This window comes from Falco cherrug, chromosome 7 (genome assembly GCF_023634085.1).
Source record: "Falco cherrug isolate bFalChe1 chromosome 7, bFalChe1.pri, whole genome shotgun sequence".
In the NCBI taxonomy this organism is placed as follows: Eukaryota; Metazoa; Chordata; class Aves; order Falconiformes; family Falconidae; genus Falco; species Falco cherrug.
The window spans coordinates 52,414,910-52,439,577 of NC_073703.1; the positions used below are offsets into that span (position 1 = coordinate 52,414,910).

At 46.9% G+C, this 24,668-nt stretch overlaps 2 protein-coding genes and 1 long non-coding RNA gene across 19 annotated transcripts in view; 2 read left to right on the forward strand and 1 right to left on the reverse strand.

Annotated features, from left to right (window-relative positions):
• Positions 1-318: 318 nt before the first annotated feature.
• Positions 319-21,439, reverse strand: EXD2 (exonuclease 3'-5' domain containing 2). 15 transcript variants are annotated; one of them, XM_055715030.1, is made up of 12 exons: positions 20,623-20,743; positions 20,132-20,261; positions 16,958-17,059; positions 16,179-16,387; positions 10,124-10,531; positions 8,941-9,197; positions 7,757-7,883; positions 6,632-6,957; positions 4,256-4,362; positions 3,892-4,027; positions 2,865-3,221; positions 319-1,709 (listed from the first exon to the last, which is right to left on the reverse strand). In XM_055715030.1, exons 5-12 carry the CDS (start codon positions 10,460-10,462, stop codon positions 1,493-1,495), a joined length of 1,866 nt encoding a protein of 621 aa, XP_055571005.1. In that variant the 5' UTR covers positions 10,463-10,531; positions 16,179-16,387; positions 16,958-17,059; positions 20,132-20,261; positions 20,623-20,743; the 3' UTR covers positions 319-1,492. The 15 variants fall into 15 exon arrangements, with proteins under 15 accessions (XP_055571005.1, XP_055571004.1, XP_055571002.1 ...); XM_055715029.1 differs by having other exon boundaries at positions 20,096-20,261; XM_055715027.1 differs by having other exon boundaries at positions 16,958-18,347; positions 20,096-20,261.
• Positions 12,242-15,017, forward strand: LOC114016368 (uncharacterized). Its single transcript, XR_008733028.1, has 3 exons — positions 12,242-12,374; positions 13,074-13,199; positions 13,674-15,017. It is a non-coding gene; the product is annotated as an uncharacterized LOC114016368 (long non-coding RNA).
• DCAF5 (DDB1 and CUL4 associated factor 5) overlaps positions 21,103-24,668 on the forward strand; it is a 77,415-nt gene continuing 73,849 nt past the window's right edge. Inside the window, exon 1 of one of the 3 annotated variants that reach the window (XM_005441099.4) lies at positions 21,103-21,429. In XM_005441099.4, coding sequence (XP_005441156.2) covers positions 21,216-21,429 — 214 coding nt within the window. In that variant the 5' untranslated portion in view covers positions 21,103-21,215. Of the gene's footprint in view, positions 21,430-22,926; positions 24,557-24,668 lie in introns of those variants that run through there. The other 2 variants (XM_014281441.3, XM_055715022.1) reach the window with 2 other exon arrangements.

A 24,668-nucleotide genomic window follows, 5' to 3' on the forward strand; every position in this document is an offset into this window, starting at 1 on the left:
CTCCTCTGGGATGGTATTAACATACCATTTCTCTGCGACTTCCACTTATCTCAGTCTCTGCTACAAACAGGTTTTTCACCCCTGGACTGTGGAATTTCATGAATTATCTGATAAAGGAGAGTTTGAGCCATGATCACAGCAGGTCCAGGATTCTGCCCAAATGTTATAACAAAATATGGGTCAACTGTGCTATATGCAGTCGTGTTAAGTACAGTGAGGGTTTCACTGAAACTTCTTTACAGAGACCTATAAAAGTTGAGCACAGCTTCATCATTCAGGAGAAGCACACTCACCTCATGCAATCAAATTCATCAAAAGTGATTTCACAGAAAGGGGTATATATTTTTAAAAAGTTATATTTAACTAAAGTCTAGCAACAGGCAAAACCCACGAATATTTAAGAAAGTCAGACAACAACACATTTTAAAAACCAACAGTAATAATTAGCACACACTGGTTTATATTTTCAAAGCATTTTAGAAAAACGTTATTTAATTAAGCCTCACAACACCCTTGTGAGATAGTTAAGCATTATTAGTCCCATTTTAGAGACAGGGAAACAGGCATGGAGAGAGTATGACCTGCTTGCCACGACACATGTCAAATCCAGGAACAGAATATCGGATTTTTCAGTTTTCTGCCACACCTGGTGTGACCTCTTAAAAGATGTTGGTCTGTAAATTAAATTTGTCTCCTCTCATCGCTTTTAAGACACTTGACCTCATTTCAGTCTGATATGAAAAGGTACCCATCAAGAGCTATTCATAATAGACAAGTGGAATCGGGAAAGAACTTTTTTTTTTTTTTCCTCCCCTCAACAGACTGTGTGTTGCTGGAAGCTCTTTCAGAAAAGACTTGACCGACATGGGTGCTTCCATACGGCCAGAGTCAGAGTGTTACTTCTCATCAGGCACCCGCCACCAGGAAACTCACTGAGACCTGTCTGCAATGCTGATACAGCTCAGAATCTGCAAAAAAATATAAGGTTTCTTTGCCACTTCCAAACAAGGAATCTCTCCCTGGCAGGGAGTCTTCTCTGAGAACAACTCATATGCGTACAACTACACTGAAAGCAAAGACAGACTTTTATCAGGAGGTTCTCAAAGTATAGCCAAGGGTGCAGATATTTCTACACCCCTGGCTATCCTTTATATCAGAAAACCTGGAAATATTCATTTATTGTGCTCTGTAGTAAGAGAGACAGTCTGGAGGCCTCAGACATCCTGGGGGGGAGAAAATAACTCCATAGTCACTTTGAGAAGACAGGTTCCCTCAGCATATCACTCTTGCACTGAACTAGTCACTGACAAAATAGGATCAAAAATTCCAAACCACCTGAAAATTCAAGTCAATGGATTTAACTCTATAATCTACTGATGCCTGTTTGCAAACCCAGGCCCAGATTTTAGTGGAAACATAGAAATAAAAACAGTCCTTCCGCCTTCAGTTACATATGTCCATTAGACACTGTCTAGAGTCCAGGAAGGTAGTTTCACGACAGCTCAATCTGAAGATCCTCCCCATACTTTCGGATCAGCTTCATGTGGTTATGGTCCACTGACCATTGCTCTGGGAGGTGCTTGGGCTGCATGCTGTCCAAGAAATGCTGCCGCCAGCGTCTCTCCAACTGCATGAGGGAGCGCAGGCCTCCTTTAGCAAAACACTGCACCACCTTCAGTCCATGTGGCATGTAGCTCTCATTGCAGATCCTGCCAGGACACAAGCAGAGTTTGTTTTCACATAAGCCCACTGTCAGCCTCTAGACCTGTCTCCAATGAACAGCAAGACACTGAAGATACTTTCAGCTGCAGAGTTTCATTACAGATACGTGGTAAACAAACCAAGAGGGACAGTTTTAAGCTCTGCTTCGATGCCAGACTGCTTTCTGGAACAGTTACACTAGGAAGTTTCTTTGAACTGAGAAAGTGTTCTTTTATAGCAATACTAAACAGAGCTCTCAAGGTCCATTACAAGCTCCTCAGGAGACAGATCGCAAATTTCTCAAGGTAAGAACTGTATGACATCCCAGAGCCCTGATCCTGCCACTGAATTCCCTACCTGGATAGGTTCCTACTTATAACATTGGCATATTACAAACAACAGTGAGCATAACAAGGAAAAAATACTGACTTCATGCAGACAGAGACCAGATACTCATTAAGGAAAGATATCTGTGGAGGCTTTGAGAAAGAGGAGGAGAGGAGGCTTCTGATACGATTGTCTTTCAGTCATCTTCCCTGATCTGTCCTTCAAAATAAGTATAAAATAGTGGAGGGGAAGATGGAGATCAAGAACAGAAGGAGATGACTGGAAAAGAAAGGGAAAGGGGATAAACAAGAGCTACAGTTCACAGACCTCCCCTCAACCCAACAGTGAAGTGGGTAAACAAAAACAAAAACACAGTAAGAAATGCAGTGTGTTTGTCTGCTTAGAGCCTTAGGATACACCACAAACAATTCTTCCTATTCTTGCTTTCTAATTAAATGTATCAAAGCACCATAAAACCAGACTCTCTAGGCTTATACAAGTGATTCATTTAAGGTTTTAGGGGCTCATTTCTCCTGTGCAGACCAACTACTAGTAGCCTCAAATTCAGACAATCCTTAACTTGACACCATTATTTTAGGGAAGATGCATCAATAGCCCAAGACCAGGAACAAGTTTTGTCTTATTTTCATTAAAAAGCTTTGGGGGGTGGGAGGATTCAGCATATGTGATCCTCAACTCTGCAAATCCTGCTGGATTTTCTTTTCTTTTGCTGCAGTAATATTTACCCAAGGTACTGCGTGTAGACAACTTTTTGTTGAACTTACGTGCCAACATAAATAACTAAAATGCTACATCTATTGATGGGCTTGTTATACCTGGTTTCCAGACCAGCTGCTTCCTGGAGCATCTCGGGGGTGACTGTCTCTGTGTTAAAGAAGTCCTTGATGCTTTGCAGAAGCTCTGCCCTTCGAGGGTTAGGCAGGCTGTCTGCATTCAGCAGTGCTCGGGCCCCCGAGCGCACTTGCCTGCGCAGAGGGTCCTCCAGCAAACGCACGCCTTCTTCCGAGCCGATGGGGGCACCAAACTCCTCAGCCAGCTGCTGCTTGAGATGGTTGTCATAGTAATTGGAGATGGCATGGCAGGATGTGCAGAGCAGGAGCACATCATGGGAATTGTGGTCCTTCATCTGGATGGGGAAGTGTCTTCGGTATTCGTGAGGAACAATGTTCTTCCTAGGAAGACAAAGCAGCCAGCTCATTACATTTGCCTGGAGCTGCTGCTCCTCAGTTCCTCCTCTTCCTGGTCTACAAAGGGTCAACTAATACTAAAAGTCCAGGAAAACAAAGGTCACCAGAGTCAGGACCCTCAGGGCAGCAATAGGTTCTGCAACTTCTCTTTATTTGCAATTATTTGTGATTTATTGTGATTCATACTGTAAAAAACCCATAAAAAATAAAGCAACGCGCTATGAGAAACAGTAGCAAAGGCAAAAATCTCACCCTTTGTGACCTCATGGGCTTCAGGCTCACTGAAACCTTTCAAAAACATAAGGATTAAGTAGTGGAAGGAACAGTACAGCTATATCAGAACGGGATGCCATCAGAACAGCATGCGTTGGCTGCCCCCTGTCACGCCAACTACGCAAATACATGTTCCGTACGCTTTGTTCTCTCCAAGGACCAACACCTCCTGCCTCTGCAAGGAAAGGAAAGACTGGCCTGTTCAGCGTCAAACTTAAACAGACACGTAAAACTACAGAGCATTCAAACAGTGATAGCCCATCCAGAATGTGAACAAGCACAATGTTCATGGCCATGAACCAAACTTATGGATGCCAACTAGATGCAGACCTCAGTCCTGTTTTAAAAGATGCGTTTATCTCCTACCCACCAAACAACTCACCGGATATAGGATTCTCGCTTGCCACATACAACACACAGGTTCTCTTTGACTGTCAGATAATAATCAACTTGAGACTCAGGACGTCCTGAAGGCTCAAACCGCAGTTTCACCACAAATGGGTCTGTGCTAACTAGCTCTGAAAGGGTAAAGGCAAATAGAGAATATTCAAGGCAAATTTGTATTTGAAAGCTAAAATAACTGTGCTAAAACACAGGAGTCATCCTAGTGAATCCCCAAAAATATCTCCAATCAGAAAGAATACAAAAAAAATCATGCCCAGTTATCTAAGAAACAAGCCACACAAAAAAAAAAAAAAAAAAAAAGAGCTGTATTTCAAATACCAACAAACAACTGGTATGCTCACCTCCAATCCCCTTGTCCAGATACCACTGAGCCTTCTTGCGATCACAAGTGCACAGGGGCTGTCCATCTGGTGCATGCAGGAAGCAGTTGTCATACAGTGGAGACTTTCTATGAAACAAGGGCAGCGTTACAGCAACCGTAACAGTATGCCAAAAAACCAGAGCTCTCTATAGGCATGTGTTCCACACTGCAGTTCATGCAGTCTCCTCCAAAACACAGCAGTGCCTCTAAACACACACTTAAGGCTTCTAAGCACACTGCACAGCCTGCTGCTAAGGGGAGCAGAACGTCCAAAAACTTACCTGGGGTTTACCAACTGACTGTAAGGTATCGCCCCCTGCCAACAGAATTGTAATGCTGAATCCCAGTTTTCAAGAGATGCCATCAATGACAACAGCATTTTCAAAAAAAAGTTACATTAGAAAACAAAAGACTACTGAAGTCAAGAAGGACAATGAGCTAAGAGTATGCTAAAAGAGCCAACTTAAAGGCAAGGCAGTTTCAAGGACCAGCTGCCTAAGCCCGTACTTTAATGTTTTATTAAGATGACTTTTCTAAAACTTAGCGTGAACGGCAATTACTTCATTCATCCAAGATAAATGGTTCAAAAAGGCTCTTGCAGCACTAGGAGCCCAAACACACGAGTCCAGGGGAGCAACAAAGTTGAGCCGAGGCCTTCTGAAACACAGGCACGTAACCCTGCCAGTGGCGAAAAGTCCTGTATGAGACCAGTCTCTGGTGTTTTGTAGCAGTGTTCGGAAGGACTCTGTTCTGCAGCAAACATTTCATTACCCTGCCAACCTCCTTTAAACTGAAAAGCAGATCAGGCTAGGCTCTGGGAGCATCTGGGAAGAACCGGCCAGGGATACAGACACGTCACAATACACTGTGGAAAAGTTTTCTTTCTTCTCTCCAGTGAGATCGTGTAAGTACTCTGCAGAGCTCTACCAGCTAAAAAGGTTGATTCACAGGCTGCATAATCTGACAAAAGGACTTCTTCTGAGGTCCATGGGGGGGAAAAACCCAACAAAACAATAATCATATAGAAGGTCTCCTTCCACTGAACATCAGCAGTTCAGCCCAATCACCAAGATAAGCTGAGTACTTCCCAACTCTAAATGAATAAACATTAAAACTGAACAGTCTTATAGAAAGGAAGAGTGGAAAATTACTTTTGAAATCACATCCAGTCTTGTTACAGACCAGAGCCACACTGCTGGAGATATTGTAAAAACTAGTGATCTATCACGAAGTCAAGCACGGTTAAAAACAGTAAATAAACAAACATGAGGAGATCTCAGTTTAGCTTGGAATTCAATTTTGTTCAACTTCTAATCCTCCCATGAGGTGCAGTCCTTCTGTTTTGTATGACACAGGCTCCAACTAATAAATAAATCTGGAGGGACTTGCTGTGTACAACACAATACTGTTAATGACTGCTAATGAAATCAGTATTATTGACTACATTAGAACATCTCTGTTGCTAATCCAATCAACTTGAAAAGGAGAAAACACACACTAAAATGTCCGGTTTTCTTTCCAAATTGTAATTACAGACAATTTTAGTTCTTACATCCAGTGATAAATCTTATTAGATTGTATCCGAACAAAACCAAACATACTAGATCTCCACATCTTCCACTGAGCTTGAAGAGACTTCTCCAATTTGTCTGAATTTAAAAACAACTGAACTCCCATTAGCAGAAGGCCATAAGAATTTAGGATTTGCTCCACAAAATGACCTGAATCCAGCAATAGCTGCCTCTGTGAGGCCAAAAGTAGTACCAGTCCCTCCTCTCTCTCCCTGGCCAACACCGAAATGCAGCATTTTGATGCTGCCACAGACTGTTCCTTCTGTGGCCTCTCACACCTCACATAATGTGTCTTACCCCTCCTAACCTTACCTTTCAGCTCTGCTCAGCACCCTGACACCTCTGTGGCCACAGTGACCGGGGCCAGCACAGTACAAACAGCAGTGCATGAGGCAGACCCTGCTGAAAGGACAAGCACTTGCCACCTTTTCCCTGGAGGAGACAGGGCACAGCTGTTTGGGCTGTAAATGCAACCCAGACAGCCAGCTGCCTCCTGCAGGGACTCTGCCCTCCAGCTAGTTCCTCCAGAGGAGAATCAAAGGCAAAAGCTGAAGATGACCCCTTAATCTGCTCATGACCTAGTACAGATCCAAGTGCTGCCTCTCTTTCAATACCACCTAGAGGTAATGAGGTAAACAGAAACAGGATCTGGCTCCCGTGACTGTTAGGTCCTGTGTTTCCTTTCCCAGCTCATGTTATCCACTTTGTTTGATGAACAGCATATGAGGCATCATTCAAGATTTTGCATCTGGGGTGCAAAGAGCAAAATGTGCTCACAGACTTACCGTGCAGAATATCCCACACCCAGAGGCTTTCTCTTTTGCCTCCGAGGATCTTTCACTTGCTGACAGCCAGAGGGCTGGCCATTCACCGATGATTTCCGAGTCTTTGTTTTCTGAGGAGAGCGTCCCTCTCCACTCTTCTCCTCTCCTGTGCTACCAATCCTTCTTCCTCTAAATGGGATATCCACAAAGGCCCGGCATTTAGCCAGTGCTTTTTCCCAAGCAGCAACAGAGTTTTCACCATCAGATATAGCAGGGAGGGTGGCAAATCCCAGCAAATGGAAAAACAGAGCCAGTGAGACTTGGGCATCCCTAGCAGCATAGAGAACCTGCAGAAAAACACAGACATCAAGATGCTGACAAACAGCAAACATCATCCCAAACATCAGCAGTCTTTAACACTTGGTACAGTAAAGCCAGAGCTGGATTTATTTCCTTTTGAGATTCACGTAAAGTTCTGGCAGTTGAGTGACACTTGCATAACATCACCACCCTCTACATAAAAGGTCAGTCAGACTTGAAATACTCATGGATGCCCCCCAGGAACTGCAAGGGACTGAAAAAAAATTCAGGTCAACCAGGCCTTAAACACCCTTCTGCCCCACCAAGTCTTCTCCAAACAATGAACAGCTCCCTTTTAACACACTGCCCACAAATATTCAGCGAGGTTATTTATCCTGTCACCCCCTCTACTGGTCACTGATTTTGTAGACATGTGCAGCATGATGGTAAAGAGTGTAATGGGGAAAACCATAAAGGTCTAAAGATGGTGAACAAGGTTTCCAAGGTGGCTCTCTAATATTGCACTGACTGCTATAGATTGGAGAAAAGAAAATAATACAAAAGGTGAGGTTTTGGGTGCACAAACACTTCCTTAATGGATTTTGCCTTCTAGACCTTTCAGGACTAAAGGAAAACAAGGGTCAAGAATCCAGGGAGAACAGCAGAAAATTATCTTCACAGAAAAGGAGGGAAACGCAGGCACAGAGCCTGAAATTAACTTCAGATCACAGTCACACATAAAGTTTTGAGGCAGAACTTGAAGAAGGCTCAGATCTCCCTTTTGTAATGCTTCTTCTCTATGAAGAAGGTTGCTTTTCCTCCCAAAATACTAAGTTGAAGACACACCTGATCTTGTGTTAGTTGTTCTGCCTCCCAGTTGCTGCAACGTACACGAGGAGACTTGTCAAGCGGATAGTTCAGGACTTTTTCAGCTAAAGACTTAAGGCTAAGGCAGTTGTGAAGTAGATCCTTCCTTCATTTTAACAAAGAAAGTGAAACAAACATATTAAAAATGAAGCTATCACCCATGCAAATTCAGATGGCCTCATACACCCTCAACCTGCCAGAACACAATGCACACGACGCATGACTCCCACTCAAACAGCACACAGCTGCCTGTCAGCTTTACAGGCCCTCTCCCTCCCCTCCACTAAAATGTTGTTTCTAGATTTAGTAATTATCTAGTGTCTGCGATATGCAAAACAGAAAAGGCTGGGAGTTAGTAACACTTAAGGCTGAAGTGTTTGGCTCTGAACTGAAGAGGTCTAACACACAGTGATGGACAGCCTGCCTCCAGGGATTCACGAGGAGCATGAGAGCCAGAAATTACCCAGGAATCCTGGCCACCAGAGACAAGTCCATCCTCAGTGCTAAAAACGCACCATCAGGTCAGCAAACCCATGCTCCACATCACTAACAACACACCCAGGCATACACACACTGTACATAAGGCATATATACACTGTACATGAAGAATATTCGTAAGTAAAATTATTTATTTTAGAAAGAATGAAGGATGAGTAAACAGTATCATAACTGTAACCTTTCAATGGAAGCATTGTTATTAAAAGAGAAAATCAGAGCTGGTTTATTTAGTAATTTTTCAAGAAATCCTGTAATTCAGCAGTTCCACTTATATGCCCCTGGTACGTTTACCCCATACTTCTACGCAGTATATTCAAACATCTGTTGATACAGTGATCACTCTCACTGTATAACATCACTGTGCCTGGACTTCTTAAAGGCCGAATCATGGTACTCAGATAAAAATCCATAAGGGTGTTGCATGAGAAGACTAACAGACACAATTAGCATATAAAATCTTCATTAAGATTTCATTTCCATTAAGACCACAAAATAGAAGCATGACATGTTCTTGGGCTGCGGCTGTCAATGCCCATCCTCTAAAACCATCACGAGAACTCCAGACCTACCTGCCTGGCACCATTCAGCATACACCAATTACTTTTAAAACATTTCCAACTTAAATGATGCCTTAAATAGAGCTGCCTCTGTCTTTAGAAACTCACCGCTGTTTCATGGCTAAATACCGGAGATCCATGCTCCCTTTGACTGGAAGACCATAATCATTAAGTAACTTGCAAGCATCTTCCCAGCATCCTACCCCAACTTTCAACACAGCACTATCTGCCATGATGTCCAACAGGGTCCTCGGGATAGTCTGTCCACTGGCAACCAGTCTGGGCAACCGAACAAGAACGCAGAGGCCACTGGAGGAAGCCATCTGCAGGAGGGATACAGGATTTGCTTTTCCCTCCACAGACACCTGAAATAAAGACAAAAATTAGAGTCTGAGTTGCAGTACTATTAGCAACACTGGAGCTGGAACAAACCGCAAGAGGCCACTGAAGACAGGAAATACCTCTCAGTTTATGCAATCAAGTATTGTTACATGTCTCTCACATTTTACTGCAAATTATGTGATCTGTTGTACAGTACTATTGTCCCCAAGCTACTTCTTGCCACACTCCTACAGGAGAAACTTTCCCCCTTTCACTTTTCCCCCTCATAGCTATCTGGTGGAAGAAATCAGACACCATTTCTTAATCCACATCAGCACAAAGCCACCCACTACATAAATGTTTATGGCAAACACACTGTTTAACTGTGGATTATACTATCGACTGCAGGGTAAATACTTTTTCACCCAATATAATGGCAAAGCTAGGCTCTACAAATGACGCAAAGCCTGTTTTGAGAGTTCACACAGGCAAATGTCCACACAAGTGGATGAGGAACTTTGCTTTCTGTTAGTCCCAGTGAGTTACATCTACAGATCAGTATTATCCTCCTTTTTGGATTTATTATTCTCAAGCAATGGTTTCTGACATACGTAGCTGGATTTAAAACCGTGTAAACCTAAACTACTTCCAGTAAATCACATTTAAACAGAAATTATACAAAACACATAATGCTATAATAAGCCACACAGTTACCACTATATTTAGTATCAACGATTTATCACAGTTCAGTAAACAAATATAACTAGTGAATGCAAAACTTAAGTCAGCACACTTAAACGTGAGAACAATCAAAACTAGCAGCCACTTCACTGCTGTGTGACAGATAATCACACAGGCAGTTTCAAGAGTCAGTCCTGCTGTATCCATTTAAGCAAAGGAATCATTCCACCCTCAATGATTTTCGATTGCAATTTGCAATCCAAAGGAGATGTGCTTCTTGATCACTCACCCATTCACAATCCATTCCGAGCACTGGCCACTTCTCCAGCTCCTTCTTCAGCAAAGGTTCAACACAATCCCACTCCTCCTGCTCTGAAACTATCACTATGTCTGCACCAAGGGTCCTCTCTAGCCAGGAGAAAGTGGGAGATCTGAATAAGGAAAGCACCTCCTTATCCTCTGCCTTAATCAGTTTCTCATCTCCCGAGTTTACAACTGCTTCCTCTTGCTGACTACTACAGCATGCTTTTCCTTTCCGACGCTGGGTTGCTTTCCATAAAACCAGGCCCCCTACTGCAACACCCAGCAGGGTCGCCAAAGTAATCGTCACTGCAGTTTGCTTGGGCATTTTTTTTATTCCCCTTTTCCCCTCTTCACTTCACCCATTCAAAACATCATTGTAGGATTTTATCATGGCCTGCAAAGAAAAATGAGAGAGGTGGAAATTAAAGACAACTTAATGAAACATATTTAGAGGCATTAAATACACCCACTGGTATCATAACAAGGTTCTAGCCACACAACTCGCCATCCTGACAGAAAAAGGACTGGGTCCCACTTTGATAGATTGGGGGTCGGGGGACAGACTGCTGCGGTGGTGGACTGGGCAGTAAGAGGAGACAGAATGCTGCTGTCGATCACATCACCAAAAATGTTAAGGGGAATCCACCGATTTATACTGGTGCAAGCAGACGCTTACACAAACTCTGATATTCCAAAAATAAGCTAGTCAGGGCTATTATCAACATCTTTTATCTCAGTTTGGAGCCAGGTCAACCTAAACAAGGCCAAGACAAAATTACCGCAGAACAAGCATGTCTGTTCATGCATTAGTAAGTAATAGGCATTGCCCATTACATTCACATCTGTACTATGGTCAAATGGCTCTTCAGGCATTGAAAAGCCCCAAAGAAACAGCATCTACTTGTAACATAGCTTTCCCTCTATCATACCAAAGCTCGGGTCCCCCTCCAGTAAACTGAAATCAACCCTTACCCCCACCTCCCCAGCCCACCGCGTTATTTTTTAAGGTCTGCTCTTATGGCTTTTCGGCACAAGCAGAAGCTGTAGCATCGGTGCTACTACAGCCCTGCGCAACCGTTAACAGCACTGAGAGTATGGGCACGGCCTCCGGCCTGGGCGCTTGTGCGGTCACCGTTAACACTCCCACTTTTGAAGTGAGCGAGAAAACCGAGAGCCCGGAGGGCGCTGCGGCCTCTCCTCCATCCAGCAGCCGTCGCCCTCCGGGAGCCGGGATGCCGGTGCAGGCTGCGGTCTCAGGCAGCCCGCGTGTGGGATCCCCCGCCCCGGCCCGGCAGGAGGCTACGACCGGACACATCGGCCCCTGCCCCGCCGCAGTGCGGGGCCGCCCGCCGGCCCGAGCAGGCCCAGCCCGCCCGCCGTGGGGGAGGCGTGCGGGCCGCGGGGGACAGGCCGGGGTCGGGCCGGGCCGCCGCTGGCGCCCCCGCAGGGAGCAACGAGCGCTCCTCCGGGCCGCGGCTCCCCTTAGCGGCAGGGGGCAGGCGCTGCCCGTTGTCGGCGTGCTCGGGCCTTCACCGGGAAGAGGCCCGGGTGCCGGCCCCGCGGGGAGCGCGCAGGCGGGAAGAGCCGAGGGCCCGGCCGGGGAGGCCGCCGACCACTCCGGCCTGCGCAGCCGGGGCACCTGCCGTCCTGGCCCGCGCCGGGATGCGCCCAGCAGCCTCCCCGCTTCCCCCCCCCGGGCCTCGCCGCGCCGCCGCTCGGCCTACAGGCGCCCCGCCGGGGCACCCACCTGCCCGCCCGCTACCTGCGTCTCCGCAGAACGGCCGTCTCCGGCGGCTGGAACCCCCCGTAGGGTAGTCGCCGCGCACACCGGGAGGCTTAGAGTGGCGGACGCTTCCTCTTTCCCGGCGGTGCGAGCGGGCGGTGGGTGCCGCCATGTTGTACGGCAGCCGGCGGCTGAGGCGGGGGCGCGGCGGCTGTGGGTCCGGCCCGGCCTGCGGCAGAGGGCCCCGCCGGGGCCCCGCGCTGCATCCTCGACGGGAGGCGTGTGCTGCCGCCTGTGCCGCTCGGGGCCGCCGGTCGCGCCCGCGGAGCGCCTGTGTGGCTGCTTGGTCGCTCCCGGGCCGGCAGGACGCGGCCGGGGCCCCGGCACGGTGCTCGGGGCGGCGGCCCGGAGACGGGCGGAGCCGGCGGGGTTACGGTGGCCGCGTCCGAGTCCCTGAACGGGCCTTCAGCCAGCGGGTGCCGCCTCACAAATAATACCGTGATGTCAAATGTTGGTACGGACACTGGAAAGCGAGCTCTGTTCAGAAGATATCCGGGGCGGGGGGAGAGGCCCGCTGCTGGCGGGGCGGGGGGGGGGGGGCCCGGCCCGCCGGCAGCACCGGGCTGGGAGCAGCCGCCCCGCCCCGGGAAGCCGCGGCAGGCGGACGGGCAGAGCGGGGACCGGCGGCGGCCCTCGGCACTGGGGAACGCGGCGGGAGCCGGGGAACAGGGGCAAGGGAGGGTAACGAACAAAGGCATCCCGGAAAATGACAAACAAAGCGTAGCTACCTCCAAAGTAGCAAACTGGAAGAAAACAGAGGGAAAAATCAAGTGAAAAGGGTTAAAGAGTTTAACAGGAATAATTATGACAAAGCTCGGGTCCGTGGGAAAAGTATGGATGTGAGAACCGTGATGCCACAACGCACGGATGAGTACACAGCCAGCTGCCATGCCGGGGGTCATCACCCCAAGTCTTGAGACAAAGATTGTCAAAAAGCAAACAAGTTTGCAGCCCTATTTCCATTGCAAGTTAAAGAGATCTGCACACCCGATTTCTCCCCATATTTCCCATTTTTTGTGCTGTTAGAATCCCAGGTAGCTGCATCTGTTTGAAGGAGACACTGAAACCATGGGAAGTGTTGCTTTAAATCGCTTTGACAATTTGACAGTCAGTGTCAAATGTCATTTTAACTTTGCCATCTTGTAATCATCAGGCTAGGAAGATCTCCCTGGGAGAGACTCAGCACTTAGCAGACAGATTGTCCAAGGGGTGCAACAAAGCAGCTAATGGCTGTCATCAGGGAAAAACTATACAGAAGCAGTATTTTTTCTGTCTGCAGGTAAATGCTTGCTTTTTCCACCCACCCCCCGACCTCCCATTTTTTTTGTAACTCAGGAATGAGTTAGGCACCAATTGATAGCAAACAGGGAGCACAGCTGGTTGCCAGAAGACCACTCCTCTGAGCAAGTAAGGCCCCTCTTCTCTACCAGGCCATTAAAACTCGAGCAGCTGCTTGGTCCAAGGACCTGGTCTAAGACAGGATGGTACGATCATGTCAAATCTTACTGGTGGTGGGGTCACATCAGGAAAGTTTTGTTTTCCATTAACTTGTGTCTGTATTTTGGACGTACAAATGCTTTATACCTGGGAGTTACAGCAGTATAAGTCATCTTTCTGCAAAGACCCTTGATCTTGCTCTACAGCGAAGACATTTTTATCCATTTTTATATTCATCCACTGGGGGTTACAAAGCACTGCAATCACCCACTGCAGTAACTCACACATCTTGTCTCTGGTTCATTCCCCTCTACAGGGAAGGTCTGCACCTCCCCTACAGACACAACCCGGGCACAGCTTCTCCATCCATCCCCTATGATCCGATGTGCCAGGCAGAGCTGACCAGCTGAAAAGGAGGTCACAAAACAGGAGCCAGCACTGCTCCAAAACACATCACATGACTCATGCTCAGGAAAAAAGTGCATCACGTGCATACTCAGGAAAAAAGAGCTGGAGGGGTTTGGCTGTAACTGAGTTCCCAGTCAGATGGACAAGTTGTCCCTCCTCCTCTCCCTCCCTCTTCCCTTCACCACCCCCCACGCCCCAATGTATAATGCTTTGTTCTACATAGTCATTGTAATCTAGCATAAACCTGGATGGCCACTGGGAAGGGTAGTCCCACACTTCCTGTTCAACCTGATCAACTGCTCACTCCCTGCTCCCTTGCTCCAGCACTTCTGTAATGACAGCGTCAGATAATCAGGGAAATGATCCAGCTGTAAACTAATGCAAGGAAAAAAGTTAACATCTGGGGACATAACAGACATTTCAAGGCCCAACTAACTGGAAGGAGACCAAAGAAGCTGACATGGCTGGGCTCCAGGATCCAGCCGCCCTGTTACAAGGCAGGCAAAACATTCCTAAGAGAACTCTTACCCGAGCTCAAGATGAGCTCAGAATAGTGACCACAAAGTTTGTTTGTGGCTGGACCCATTTGTAATAAACTGGCATCCATCCAGAAATCTTAAAACAGGCCAGTTTTTCCTTTTACAAATTGTTTAGTTTAGTTTTGAGGTAATAGCAGCTTAAATGTAAAGTTACAAAAGAGGAACACAATAAAATACCCCAGAATTTATTACATGGTGAAAGTCTCACAGAGAAGATGCTACATAATGGAACCCCCAAGTCTAACTTTTCTACAGTAACAGGATCGTATCCTTGGCTGTATTTGAAGCCTTTATTTTTCATGGCATCACCGACATAAACAGTCCTGTAAACAACAAGTCTCTCTAACAGCTTGTCTTACTACCTACATAGCCATTTATTCAAGTATAAAGGTTAAATTAAAAATAAATGAAAGCAACTGATGCATGAGTGCACTCTGGCAAAAAAACAAGTTCCCAAAGACGGATGGGGACATTGCTGAAGATGAGAAGGTAACCAAGTGAATAAACACCAACTGCTGTCTTAGCCTTACTTATGAGAAATCTGTTGCAGCAGGTAACTGGAAGCCTTTACATGGTAAACAGTAAGGTTTACTTCTTTCTTTCTGTCTTTGTAGCCCGATCAGAGATCTCTGCAGAGGTCTCTGTCAAAAGACTCATTTTTAGCCTGATTTCCTAAGGAAAAAAGGCTTATGCAATTACAGTGTCTGTTGGTATTTCTGCCTGTGGGTCCCCTTTCTTCCCCCCTTTCCTTGCCAAAAGAGCATGTTTAAGCCATTGCCCAATTCCGTCTAAATTTGTACAAAGGTAACTTCTGTGAAATGCAAAGCCAAATCGATGAAACATCCTCATAAAGCTGTCACTGATAAAATGGCAAGCATGTGCAGACACTGCTCAATATACATATAAGAATCCACACAGCAGTGCCACATCAGGACAAGTCCACAGGAAACCAGGCTTCACTTGTTCTGCTGATCACAGGAAAAAAGATTATTATTATAATCACATTAGCTCATCCTTTGACAGGGAGAAGACTAGGCTAAATGACTCAGTGTTCAAAGAAAAATCAGTGATCGCAGAATATCAAAGGAAAGAGGCTCCAGTGAAGATTTAAATTGCTGTTAGCAGACAATGAGCAGAGAGCTGTGTGTAGTCCCCACTAGCTCATTAACAACACTCTATTCGGGGCCCCATCCCAAGCTACAGAAGAAAACCAAACTCACATTTCAACTCCTAATGTGATTTATCTCCCTTGTATCCATGCTAGTAACCCCATGACTGCATATTCAAACAAGTCATTCTGAGCAGGGTTTGTTTTAACAGGGCTGGTACCGGGGAGGCAGTAGGACCGCTTCTTTCATCAAAAAGTCAGAATGAGATCAGTTTCAATCAACTGTGAAGCCACATCCTAAAGGTGGAGCTTCACGCTGCAATGGGGTGGACAGAAGGTTTAGGTCCTGTTGAAAAGGCAGTTCTGCTTCCCCCTTCTACCTGTAGGCATTCTTCTACAAACACTGGTGCCAGTTTGATTCAAGGAATTAGGCAAGCAGAAAGCTAGCACAGCAAAAAATGCAGTTTTCTTCTGGTTTAACTCCTTGAATCAGCCCACCATAAAGCCAGATCTCAGTGAAACTACATCCTCAGCCAAAGAATGAATCAGCAGTAATGCACTGCAGGGATCTGCCAGTTTGCAGGTTTTACAAAGAATCTGAAAAAACTCTCAGAGGTGCGAGCTGCCAGATTGATCCCATGAGGATGAGCTGTATTAACATTGATCATCATCAACATATTTCTTCATTACTTGCCAACTTTCATTGCTCATGTAGTAATAGAGAGGAATTTCACAATTCCATTTCTTGAAGAGCTGCTTAACTTACCCCAGTGGTTCAGCTCCAGAAGACACACTAAGTTGGCCTCACAGTTCATGGCTACTAAGAAGGTGACATACCCCACCTCGCAAAACTGCACTCTTGGCTGGGTGCTCCTGACTAGCCTGTACTGATTTTGGCATTCATTGGGACACTTTCAGGAGCCAAAGGAACTCAGTAGAACAGCAGACATGCAGGTCCAGTGAGCAGCAGCATCACTACAAAGAAAGGAACAGAACACTTAGCCATGAAAAACAAAGCCACTTTCAGTGGCCATAAGTCATTAGATTGGTTCAGCAGCATGTTAAAGCTACACCTTTAGCTGAACAGCCCCAAGGGGAGATGTTTGAGAGATCAATGCTTATTCTTCCCACCTTTCTGGTTCATGAGATTAGTAAGTAAAAGGAGAAAGCCCAGAAGCCATCTAACTTCCACTATACAGAGTAAATTCCACAAGCAAAATTATTTTTAAAAAATTGTTTGGCTAAAATATGCCATAGTCTTCTTGGTTTGCCCTCCTTTTGTTTCTATTTCCCCTCAAAAATAATAAAAAAAATGTATAAACAAACATAAGAATAAAAGCCTTGACTCAGCCCCACTTTCCTAATAACTATGACCTCTCTGCAACCCCCATCCCCAACTCACTCCACAGACATCTAACTACCAGTGTCAAGACTTCATTTCCACTCTGGGTTAACCAAAGCCATTCAAAGGTTCAACAGAGCTCAAAAAAAAATTATTTAAACCTGACCTGATACAATCAACCATGCTTCACTTAAGATTTTTACCTCTTTAAGCCCTCCTTCCAAGTGCTCTTTGACAGACTCTCAGAGGACTGTATCCTTGGTCTTCTCCTTTTATCCTCCCACATTATCTCTGATTTATCTCATCTGAAATACAAATACAACTAAGATCTCTCTGCAGATGATTTACAGACCTGCTCCTCTTCCCAGAGCTATCTCCCTCTATCTAAACTCAAATCATAGCCTTTTTTCTCCTTTCTTTGGATGACTAGCAGGAAGATAAACCTCAGTAGAGGTAGAACATGGTTCTTCCTCTTCTCTGAAAGTCCTCCTATTATCTTTGTGCATATCTGTAGATAACATCACGAGTCTACCTGTCACTCACGCTTGTACGTCAACTTAGCTCTGACTGAAACCTCTTTGTAGATCCTAGCACCAAGGGTACATCTAAATTTTAGACTTCTTCTAGATGGCATCTCTAAGACAAAGTCCTTTGATCCATCCATGCAACTAAGACCCTTGTTTAGGTCTCTTGCTTCCATACCTAGGCTGGCCCAATACCTCTCCCTTCCGCATTAACCAGCACAGCTCATAACACAACAGCCATCAACTGCTGTAAATGCTGTAAATCCAACAATAAAGCTGACTGCAGGCCTCCTATTAATAATCAAATACACCACAGCCATCAAATGGAAACCACTAATGCAATTTAACCAATTCTGCCAATTCAAATTTGTTCAGAAAAAACACTGAAGGGATAATTTTGTACCAGCAGATATTAAAACCAGATCAGGTATTGTCAGTCCTTCCAGAAGCTGAACAAAAACTCTGCAGCATGGGCAGAAGCTAATGTGAGAGCAATGTGACACCATGGTCATACCTGATCCAAATCAATTTAGTACTGCTGGGAGACTGGGCCATGCACAGCCCTGGAATTAGCAACACTGAAACCGCAACCCAAGATTGTTTATGTAGACCATTACCCTGACCACATCTCTTTTCTGAAGCATTCTGCTAGTTCCTTCTTCTGTATTGCATCAAACATTATTTACTCATCTTCATTTCCAAAAGCATCTACAGAAAGTCACCACCCTGTTATCTCCCATTTCCTTTATAGTCGACTCCTCCTCTCTATTGCCCACTTGTTGAAATTCCAATCAAAACATTTTTTGTGCTTTATTTCATCCTGCTTTTGAGGCATGGAGGAGACTATAAACATCCTACAGAATTAAGCTGCTCAAGCAGTGCATAAACACACCCTGAGTTACTCTGCCCATTGAGTCTGGCCAGGCTCAATCCAGTTTGGTCTGTGAAATTCAAAGAGTCTCAGTACAGCATCCATGAGATAACATGTCCAACAGAAGAGTAACTTGACAAAGTCAAATCTGTTTGACAAAGTACCGTCCATACTTCCATTCCAAGCTGTGGAAAATTCCTATTAAAGTAGAAAACGATGCTTCATTGACGCTACTTCAGCATGACTCAGGCTAACAGTGTATGTGTTTTGAAGAGATTACAGCACTCTGGCATTACTAACACAGCAACATGTTATTTTCAAAGGAAGATGTTAAGAGTATAGGTCATGATAATTTCCTTAAGTGTTATATTCAAAATTAATTCAAACAAAGGAAAGCAAAAAGAATGCTTACCAATGCTTTTTTTTTTAACCTATATGGTCATATGAGATAATACGGCATTTAGCAATTGGCAGTCTTTATTATTTTTCTTTCAAATTCTGACAACATGAAACCTTCTGACTGCTTATAAATGTGATTAAAAACCCTTCAGTTCAATCTTTCCTGAAAATCTAGCACTGGAGGTTTAGGGAATAATATTATTTTATTTGTCCAGTAAGTACACAGCTTTCCTAGAGACCAGATCCAGAAGATGGGGAAAAAGCACCAGAGATTTTATTCTGTCACATTTCAAACGGAAGGCTTCTACACCTATTTATCTCAATACAGAAATGAAAGATATCCAACCTGAACAATACTTTAGGAAAGAGGAAAAAACGAACCACATATGACAAAAGCAACAGCTGCAGCGTTCAAGGCCAGGTTGTCTAGTGGAAGGTGTCCCTGCCCATGGCAGGGGGGGGGTGGAACTAAATGGTCTTTAAGGTTCCTTCCAACCCAAACCATTCTACAATTCCATGATTCCATAATGTATTTCTGGAAGGCTCTCAAATCATATGGTGATGTGATCTGTATGAAAATTATGAGGAGAGAAAGGAATACAAACTAGTGGAGTCAGTTTAGAATCTATAGGTAGAAAAATGTAATGACACCTATGTTAAGGATTCAGAAATGAGCAACAGTTTCTGATATAATTTTAATGGTGCAGAATTTCATGGCATGCAAGCAAAAGAGATATAAAATATTATTTTATACCACTGCAACTCACCTGTGGCTGAAGCTAAAGTTATAAACACAAATCATGACAGACAGGGTCTTTGCCTCTCTATACCAATGCCTCCTAGACATGTTACATAGCAATAGCTGGCTATCAACAACTGTAACTAGAAAAACAAAATCTTCATACAGCTCAGATGCAGAAGCAACTAACTGTTCGTTTTCACTTCAATATTAAAATTATTAATTATCATTCTAACAGAAAACAGTTAACAAAACGTGTCCGGATATTCCTCTCAAATTATTATTATACCTGTAATTAAGTACTGATATTTATACCTATTGATATCATATATAGGTTTTTTATATATATAAAAAGTTGACACGTAAGAAATGTTCTATGCTTTTTATAAATTTTCTTACTTCTTTTTTTCTGAAAAGTTTGCCATTTTCTTTTGTTATATGTTAAAAGTAAGGCTATAGTGTTGTCAACCAAAAAGCATGGTTTATAGGATTTCACATTCTTTCTATAACCTTAACCAAGAAGAATCCCAAAGTACTTAACTGACTTGCTATAATGAAATAATTTCAATTTCTATTGAAACGCTGTGAGTGGAACATGGCAACAGTCTACCAGTACTCAGTGATGTTGTGATACCACAGTTTATGTCAGAAAGGGTTTTTTGTTTGTTTCTTTTAAAGCCTGGAGCCTGGCAGGTGCAGTTACACACAAAGGTGGCCAGGACTGTCAGGCTAATTCCTCACCTTCTGAAAACGGTAGGTGCCCTAGGCACTGCCAGCAGTTCACCTGTGTCTGTGGGGAAATACAGACCTGGAAGTTCCGAGCTGCAGGCGCAGGACGGCTCACCTCGTGTGCGGGGGGGATGTGGTCGGACAGCGCAAGGCAGGACTGCAGGCCGTGCTACAGAGGTGCTCCCCTCGGACAACGCTCCGGTTGTCTTACGTGGCGCCAGGTGTTACACGTGAGGGACAGGGTCCTGTGAAAGACAGAAGATCTTTTTCCCCACCAACACATAGGTTAGGGTGTTGTAAAACGGTGAAGGACCAAGCAGATCAGTGTCACCTGTCCAGCCAACTGCTTTTTGGGGTTTTGTTGATACTGAAGGGTAAGAAGAAAATTCTTCTGCATTTCCAACAGTCTTTTGGGGCCGCAGGAGAGGTCCGCTTAACTGAGAAGGGGCAACCCTCCTACTTTCAGTGTTGCTCAGGTAGGAGCAGGAGAGAGCAAGCAATAAAACCTCAGAGAGTGCCATAAAAACTATCTTAAAGAGAAAAAAAAACAACAAAACTCTACAGACATAATTTTTGGAAATCCCGCAGAAATCACTCAGCACTTACAGCGGACAAACTCCGCTGCAAACCACACGAACTTGGGGGACTTTTTCCCCTCACCCTCCCCGCGGCGGCCGGGCGGGCCCGGCGGGGCAGCCCAGGGCGGGCCGGCGGCGGCTCCCGGCAGGGCCCTTCACCTCCATCGGGGACGGCTCCCGGCCGCGGCACCACCTGCCCGGCCGGCCGTCGCCACCTCGCAGCCGGCGGCGGGCGGCAGCGAGCCCCTCAGGCGGGCCGGGCCGGGCCGGCCTCAGGCAGCGCGGCGCGGCCGCCAGCAGCGGCGGCGGGGACCGTCAGCCCGCCCGCCCGCCGGTCCTCGGAGCGGCCAGTTTACCCGTCCCCCCGCACCGTTCAGGAGCGAGTTAGAAAGCGGCGGCGGCGCCACACTAGAGCCGGGCCGGGAGGCGCGGGCTGCAGCTGAGGATCAGCTGCTGAGGGGAGCGGGGAGGAGCCAGCGGGATCAGGAAGCGGCGGAGTGTCTAACACCTCTCTGCCATGGCTGGCTAAAGAAAAATCATCATAACCATAACAAGGGGGGAAGCGGGGGAGGGGAGGCGGCGGCGGGGGAAGGAGCGGCGGGGAGCGGCGCAGGCGGCAGCATGAAGAGGAGAGGCGGCCGGGGGGGCAGCATGCGGTCGGTGGTGGGGTTCCTGTCCCAGCGGGGCTTGGAGGGGGACCCCCTGCTCACCCACGACTTCCAGCGGAGACGCCTGCGGGGCTGCAGGAACCTCTACAAGAAGGACCTCCTGGGCCACTTCGGCTGTGTCAATGCCATTGAATTCTCCAACAATGGAGGCCAGTGGCTGGTCTCAGGTAAAGCGAATGCTCCCCGTCCCTCGTCCCCTCCCGCCGCCCCCTCCCCAGAAAGCATCTTCCTCCTCCTCCTCCTCCTCCTCGGCCGCCTCCCCCGCGGCCCGGGGGGAGGGGAGCCGCGGCGGCGCTCGGAGTCGTTTCTCAAACCCACCGGTGCCCGGGAATAATGTTTCCCAAGTACAGATCTAAAATGGTTGACAGGTTTTAAATTCTATTATTGGGGGGGAAGCCCTGGACAAAGTTTTTACGAGAGTGTTTCCCGGGCGCTGGCGGTGGAAGCTAGGGGTGCCCCTTTATTTGATGGCTTGCGTGTTTTGCCCCTTAAGAGGGGATTTTATTTTTTTTGGGGGGGGACGACGACAGAGGGGACACAGCCCCGCGCGTGCATTGTGGGTGACATTTGTCACCGCCGTGCCCGGGCCGCCTCGCCGGGGGGCGGGCGGGCGCAGCGGGCGCTGCCGGGGGACGGGCGGGCGGCGGGCCGGAGTTTGGCCGGGGGGGCTGTGGTCGCGCTCGGTTTCGGGTGGGGAACCGGATCGGTTTAATTGAGGGACTGGTCACTTTAGGATCACCCCCGTTCTCCGTCTTCTTTTGAGGGAGGGGAGTAGGGTTTTGTTTTGTTTTTCCTCCTCCCTCCCCTTGCAGGGTGCGTTTGGGGGTGTGTGTGTGGATTATTTCCTTGGTGATGTTTTTGGGGTTCGACTCCCCGCTGTTGCTCGCCCGCCAGGGGGGTGGGGGGATGCTGTCAGGTAGGAGGGAGGCGAGGGCTTGACATCAGCTGCGACACCGAGGACGGGGAAAGGCTGTGTACCCCCTTCCCCCCAGCCGGGGAGGGGCTGCGGGGCTCGGCGGCCGGCTTGCTCGCCTCCCCCCTCCAGCAGTGCTTGGCGCAGGTGCCTCTTCTTCCTTCCCCGCCTCCGGGCTCGGAGGGGTGGCGGGGAAAGGACGCAACTTCAGGCCGGGGCCTGGCCGGGCGCTGCAGGCCGCGCTCTCCTCGGGCGGCTCTTAGCGACAGGCCGGGGAATCGAGGGCCTATCCCGCCCGCGGCGGGGCACGGCGCGGCGCCCCGGGGCATGGGGCCTTGAGCGGCCGCGGCGCTGCTCTCCCGCCGAGCCGACGGACCCCGCGCCCCGCTGCGAGAGGGCAGAGCCCTTCGGGGCGGCGGGGAGCGGGCTGCCAGTCCGGGGGGGCTGCCCCTGCGCCTGCCGCGCCGCCCCGGGGGTGGCCAGGCCGCTGAGCGCGGTGTCCGGTGCAGGCCGCGGGCGGGGGGCGTCGTGTGGCCGCCCCACGCCCTCGGGGGAAGCGAGCTGGAGGGAGCGGCCTGCCGTCCCCTGCCTTCCTCTGCCGTCCCGCGGGCTGGGGCTGCCGGCAGCTCCCTCCCCCGCAGACGGGCCGCAGCAGGGAGGGCGCGTTCCCTGTCGTGTGGGGCGACGGCCCTCGGGGGAACTGCAGAGCTCCGTGGCAGCTTTGTTGAGAGGGGTCTCTCCCCTTGCAAGAGGGTAACGGCCTGATTCTCAGCCGAGGTGCGAGGGGGTCTCTGTTTTGCTTGGACACCCTCTGGTGGGCTGTAAACAGCCACAGGGACTGTTGGGGAAGGCGATGGGTCACGGCTGGGCCGGCTGCATATTGCCTTGCCGTGGTGTTTGGGCAGAAGCGGGCTCTGTTGCACAAAGGTGTCAGTAATTACTCCAGAAATAATGTGGGGTTTCAGTAAAAAGTTATTACAGCAGTTTGGTTACCTTTATGCAAGGGCAGAATAAAATCACCTTAAAAACCTAGAGTGGAAGCTGATAGATCTTCTGAAATTTAGCTTTCTTAGCTGAAGAAACTTACAAGTGTTAAGTCCACTGATTTCTGGAAGAAGGGTCGGTGAAGAATCTTGTGTTGCTCTTGGGGATTCTTTTCTCTATATGCACACACAGCTTTTGAAATGGACATCCATGTGTCTTGTGACTATACGTATATATGTATATACTTACATGTACATATATGCATGTATATGTGTTGGAAGGGAATGCTGATTCATCTATGGTAAAGTTCCCAGGTGTGCTAGAGTTGTCATGCTGGTTTGCACTGGTGCTTCACCAGTCAAAAGCAGAGCTATGTATTTCTACTTAGAGTGCTAGACAGGTCAAGCACATCCATTGTTGCTTTTTTATTTTCCATAATAAGTGATGGAAACACCATCAGTATTTTTTGTTTTTACTCAAGAAAATCTCAGGAGACACTTCAGGTCTTGTCGTATCATCGATGCACTTACCGATGTTGACATTCTTTAGGCAGAAGCATAAAAAAGCTGGGGGCTGAAAGAGACTTTTAAGAATTAATTTTGTCCAAACTGCCTGAGTCAAAATAGGTGCAGTGAGAGAATGGAGGCACATTTCCCATTGAGTAGTGTCTAAAGAAGCAATAAGTAAAAAGAAGGCTTTCAAGCTATTGCCAGTTTTCAATTTCCTAGCTTCTCAATAAAGCTATAGAATGTTTAGAGGGGGTAAGCTTTTCCTCCATATGTAGGAGATAAATGGTACTAGAGTTCTACCCTCCTAAATTTTCATGAAATTACTAGGAAGCAATGAAAAAAAGGTGGGGGTAGGTGGGAATGGGATGCTTAAGTTACAGGTGTTAGCAGTGCACAAATTTTGGATATTGAAGAACAGACTACTTTAAGTCTGACCTTATCCATGCCCTGAGAAAATGAAGAGCTTTAATTATGGTAACAGTTTGTAAAAAAGTTTTAGGTTTTCCATGGCCATAGGATCTAGAATGCTTTATATGACATAGCAACAAAGGCAGGTGTTTTGGTCTTCAGTCAAGAATAAGAAATTAAAAGGCAAAAAAATTATGGATACTCTGTTAAATTTCATGCCATTATAAACCCAGTATTCATTAAAATAACACTCAAGCCACTCCATTTTTTAAGGTCATGCTTAATCTTGAAACTCTGAGAAGCAGCAAAAGCAGGAGAAAATACTAGGAGAGCTCAGATGAAAGATAAAGGAAGGGTATAAGCTGCTTCTAATCTGAAGTTTTCTAGTAGAGTTGCTTCAGAAGACTTACAAATGCAGGTAAAGCCTTAGAATAGATGGCATGTGGTTCTCTTGCCCCTCAAAACAGCCAGTGTGCTAAGGTAAGGATGAGATGTTAGATGCTTCCATCTGGTCTTACAGCAGCTAAGAGAGTTAACAGGGATATTGGAGTGTCTGAAAAGGGAGAGTGCAAGCCGTCTTTTCAGTTGTTCA

Coding starts and splice junctions, on each gene's coding strand:
- EXD2 (XM_055715024.1), bottom strand. CDS start 10,462: ATGCCCAAGCAAACTGCAGTGACGATTACTTTGGCGACCCTGCTGGGT. Junction 9,198..10,123: donor TCGGAATGGATTGTGAATGG/GTGAGTGATCAA, acceptor TCTTTATTTCAG/GTGTCTGTGGAGGGAAAAGC. Junction 3,222..3,891: donor AAGCGAGAATCCTATATCCG/GTGAGTTGTTTG, acceptor TTGTCTTCCTAG/GAAGAACATTGTTCCTCACG.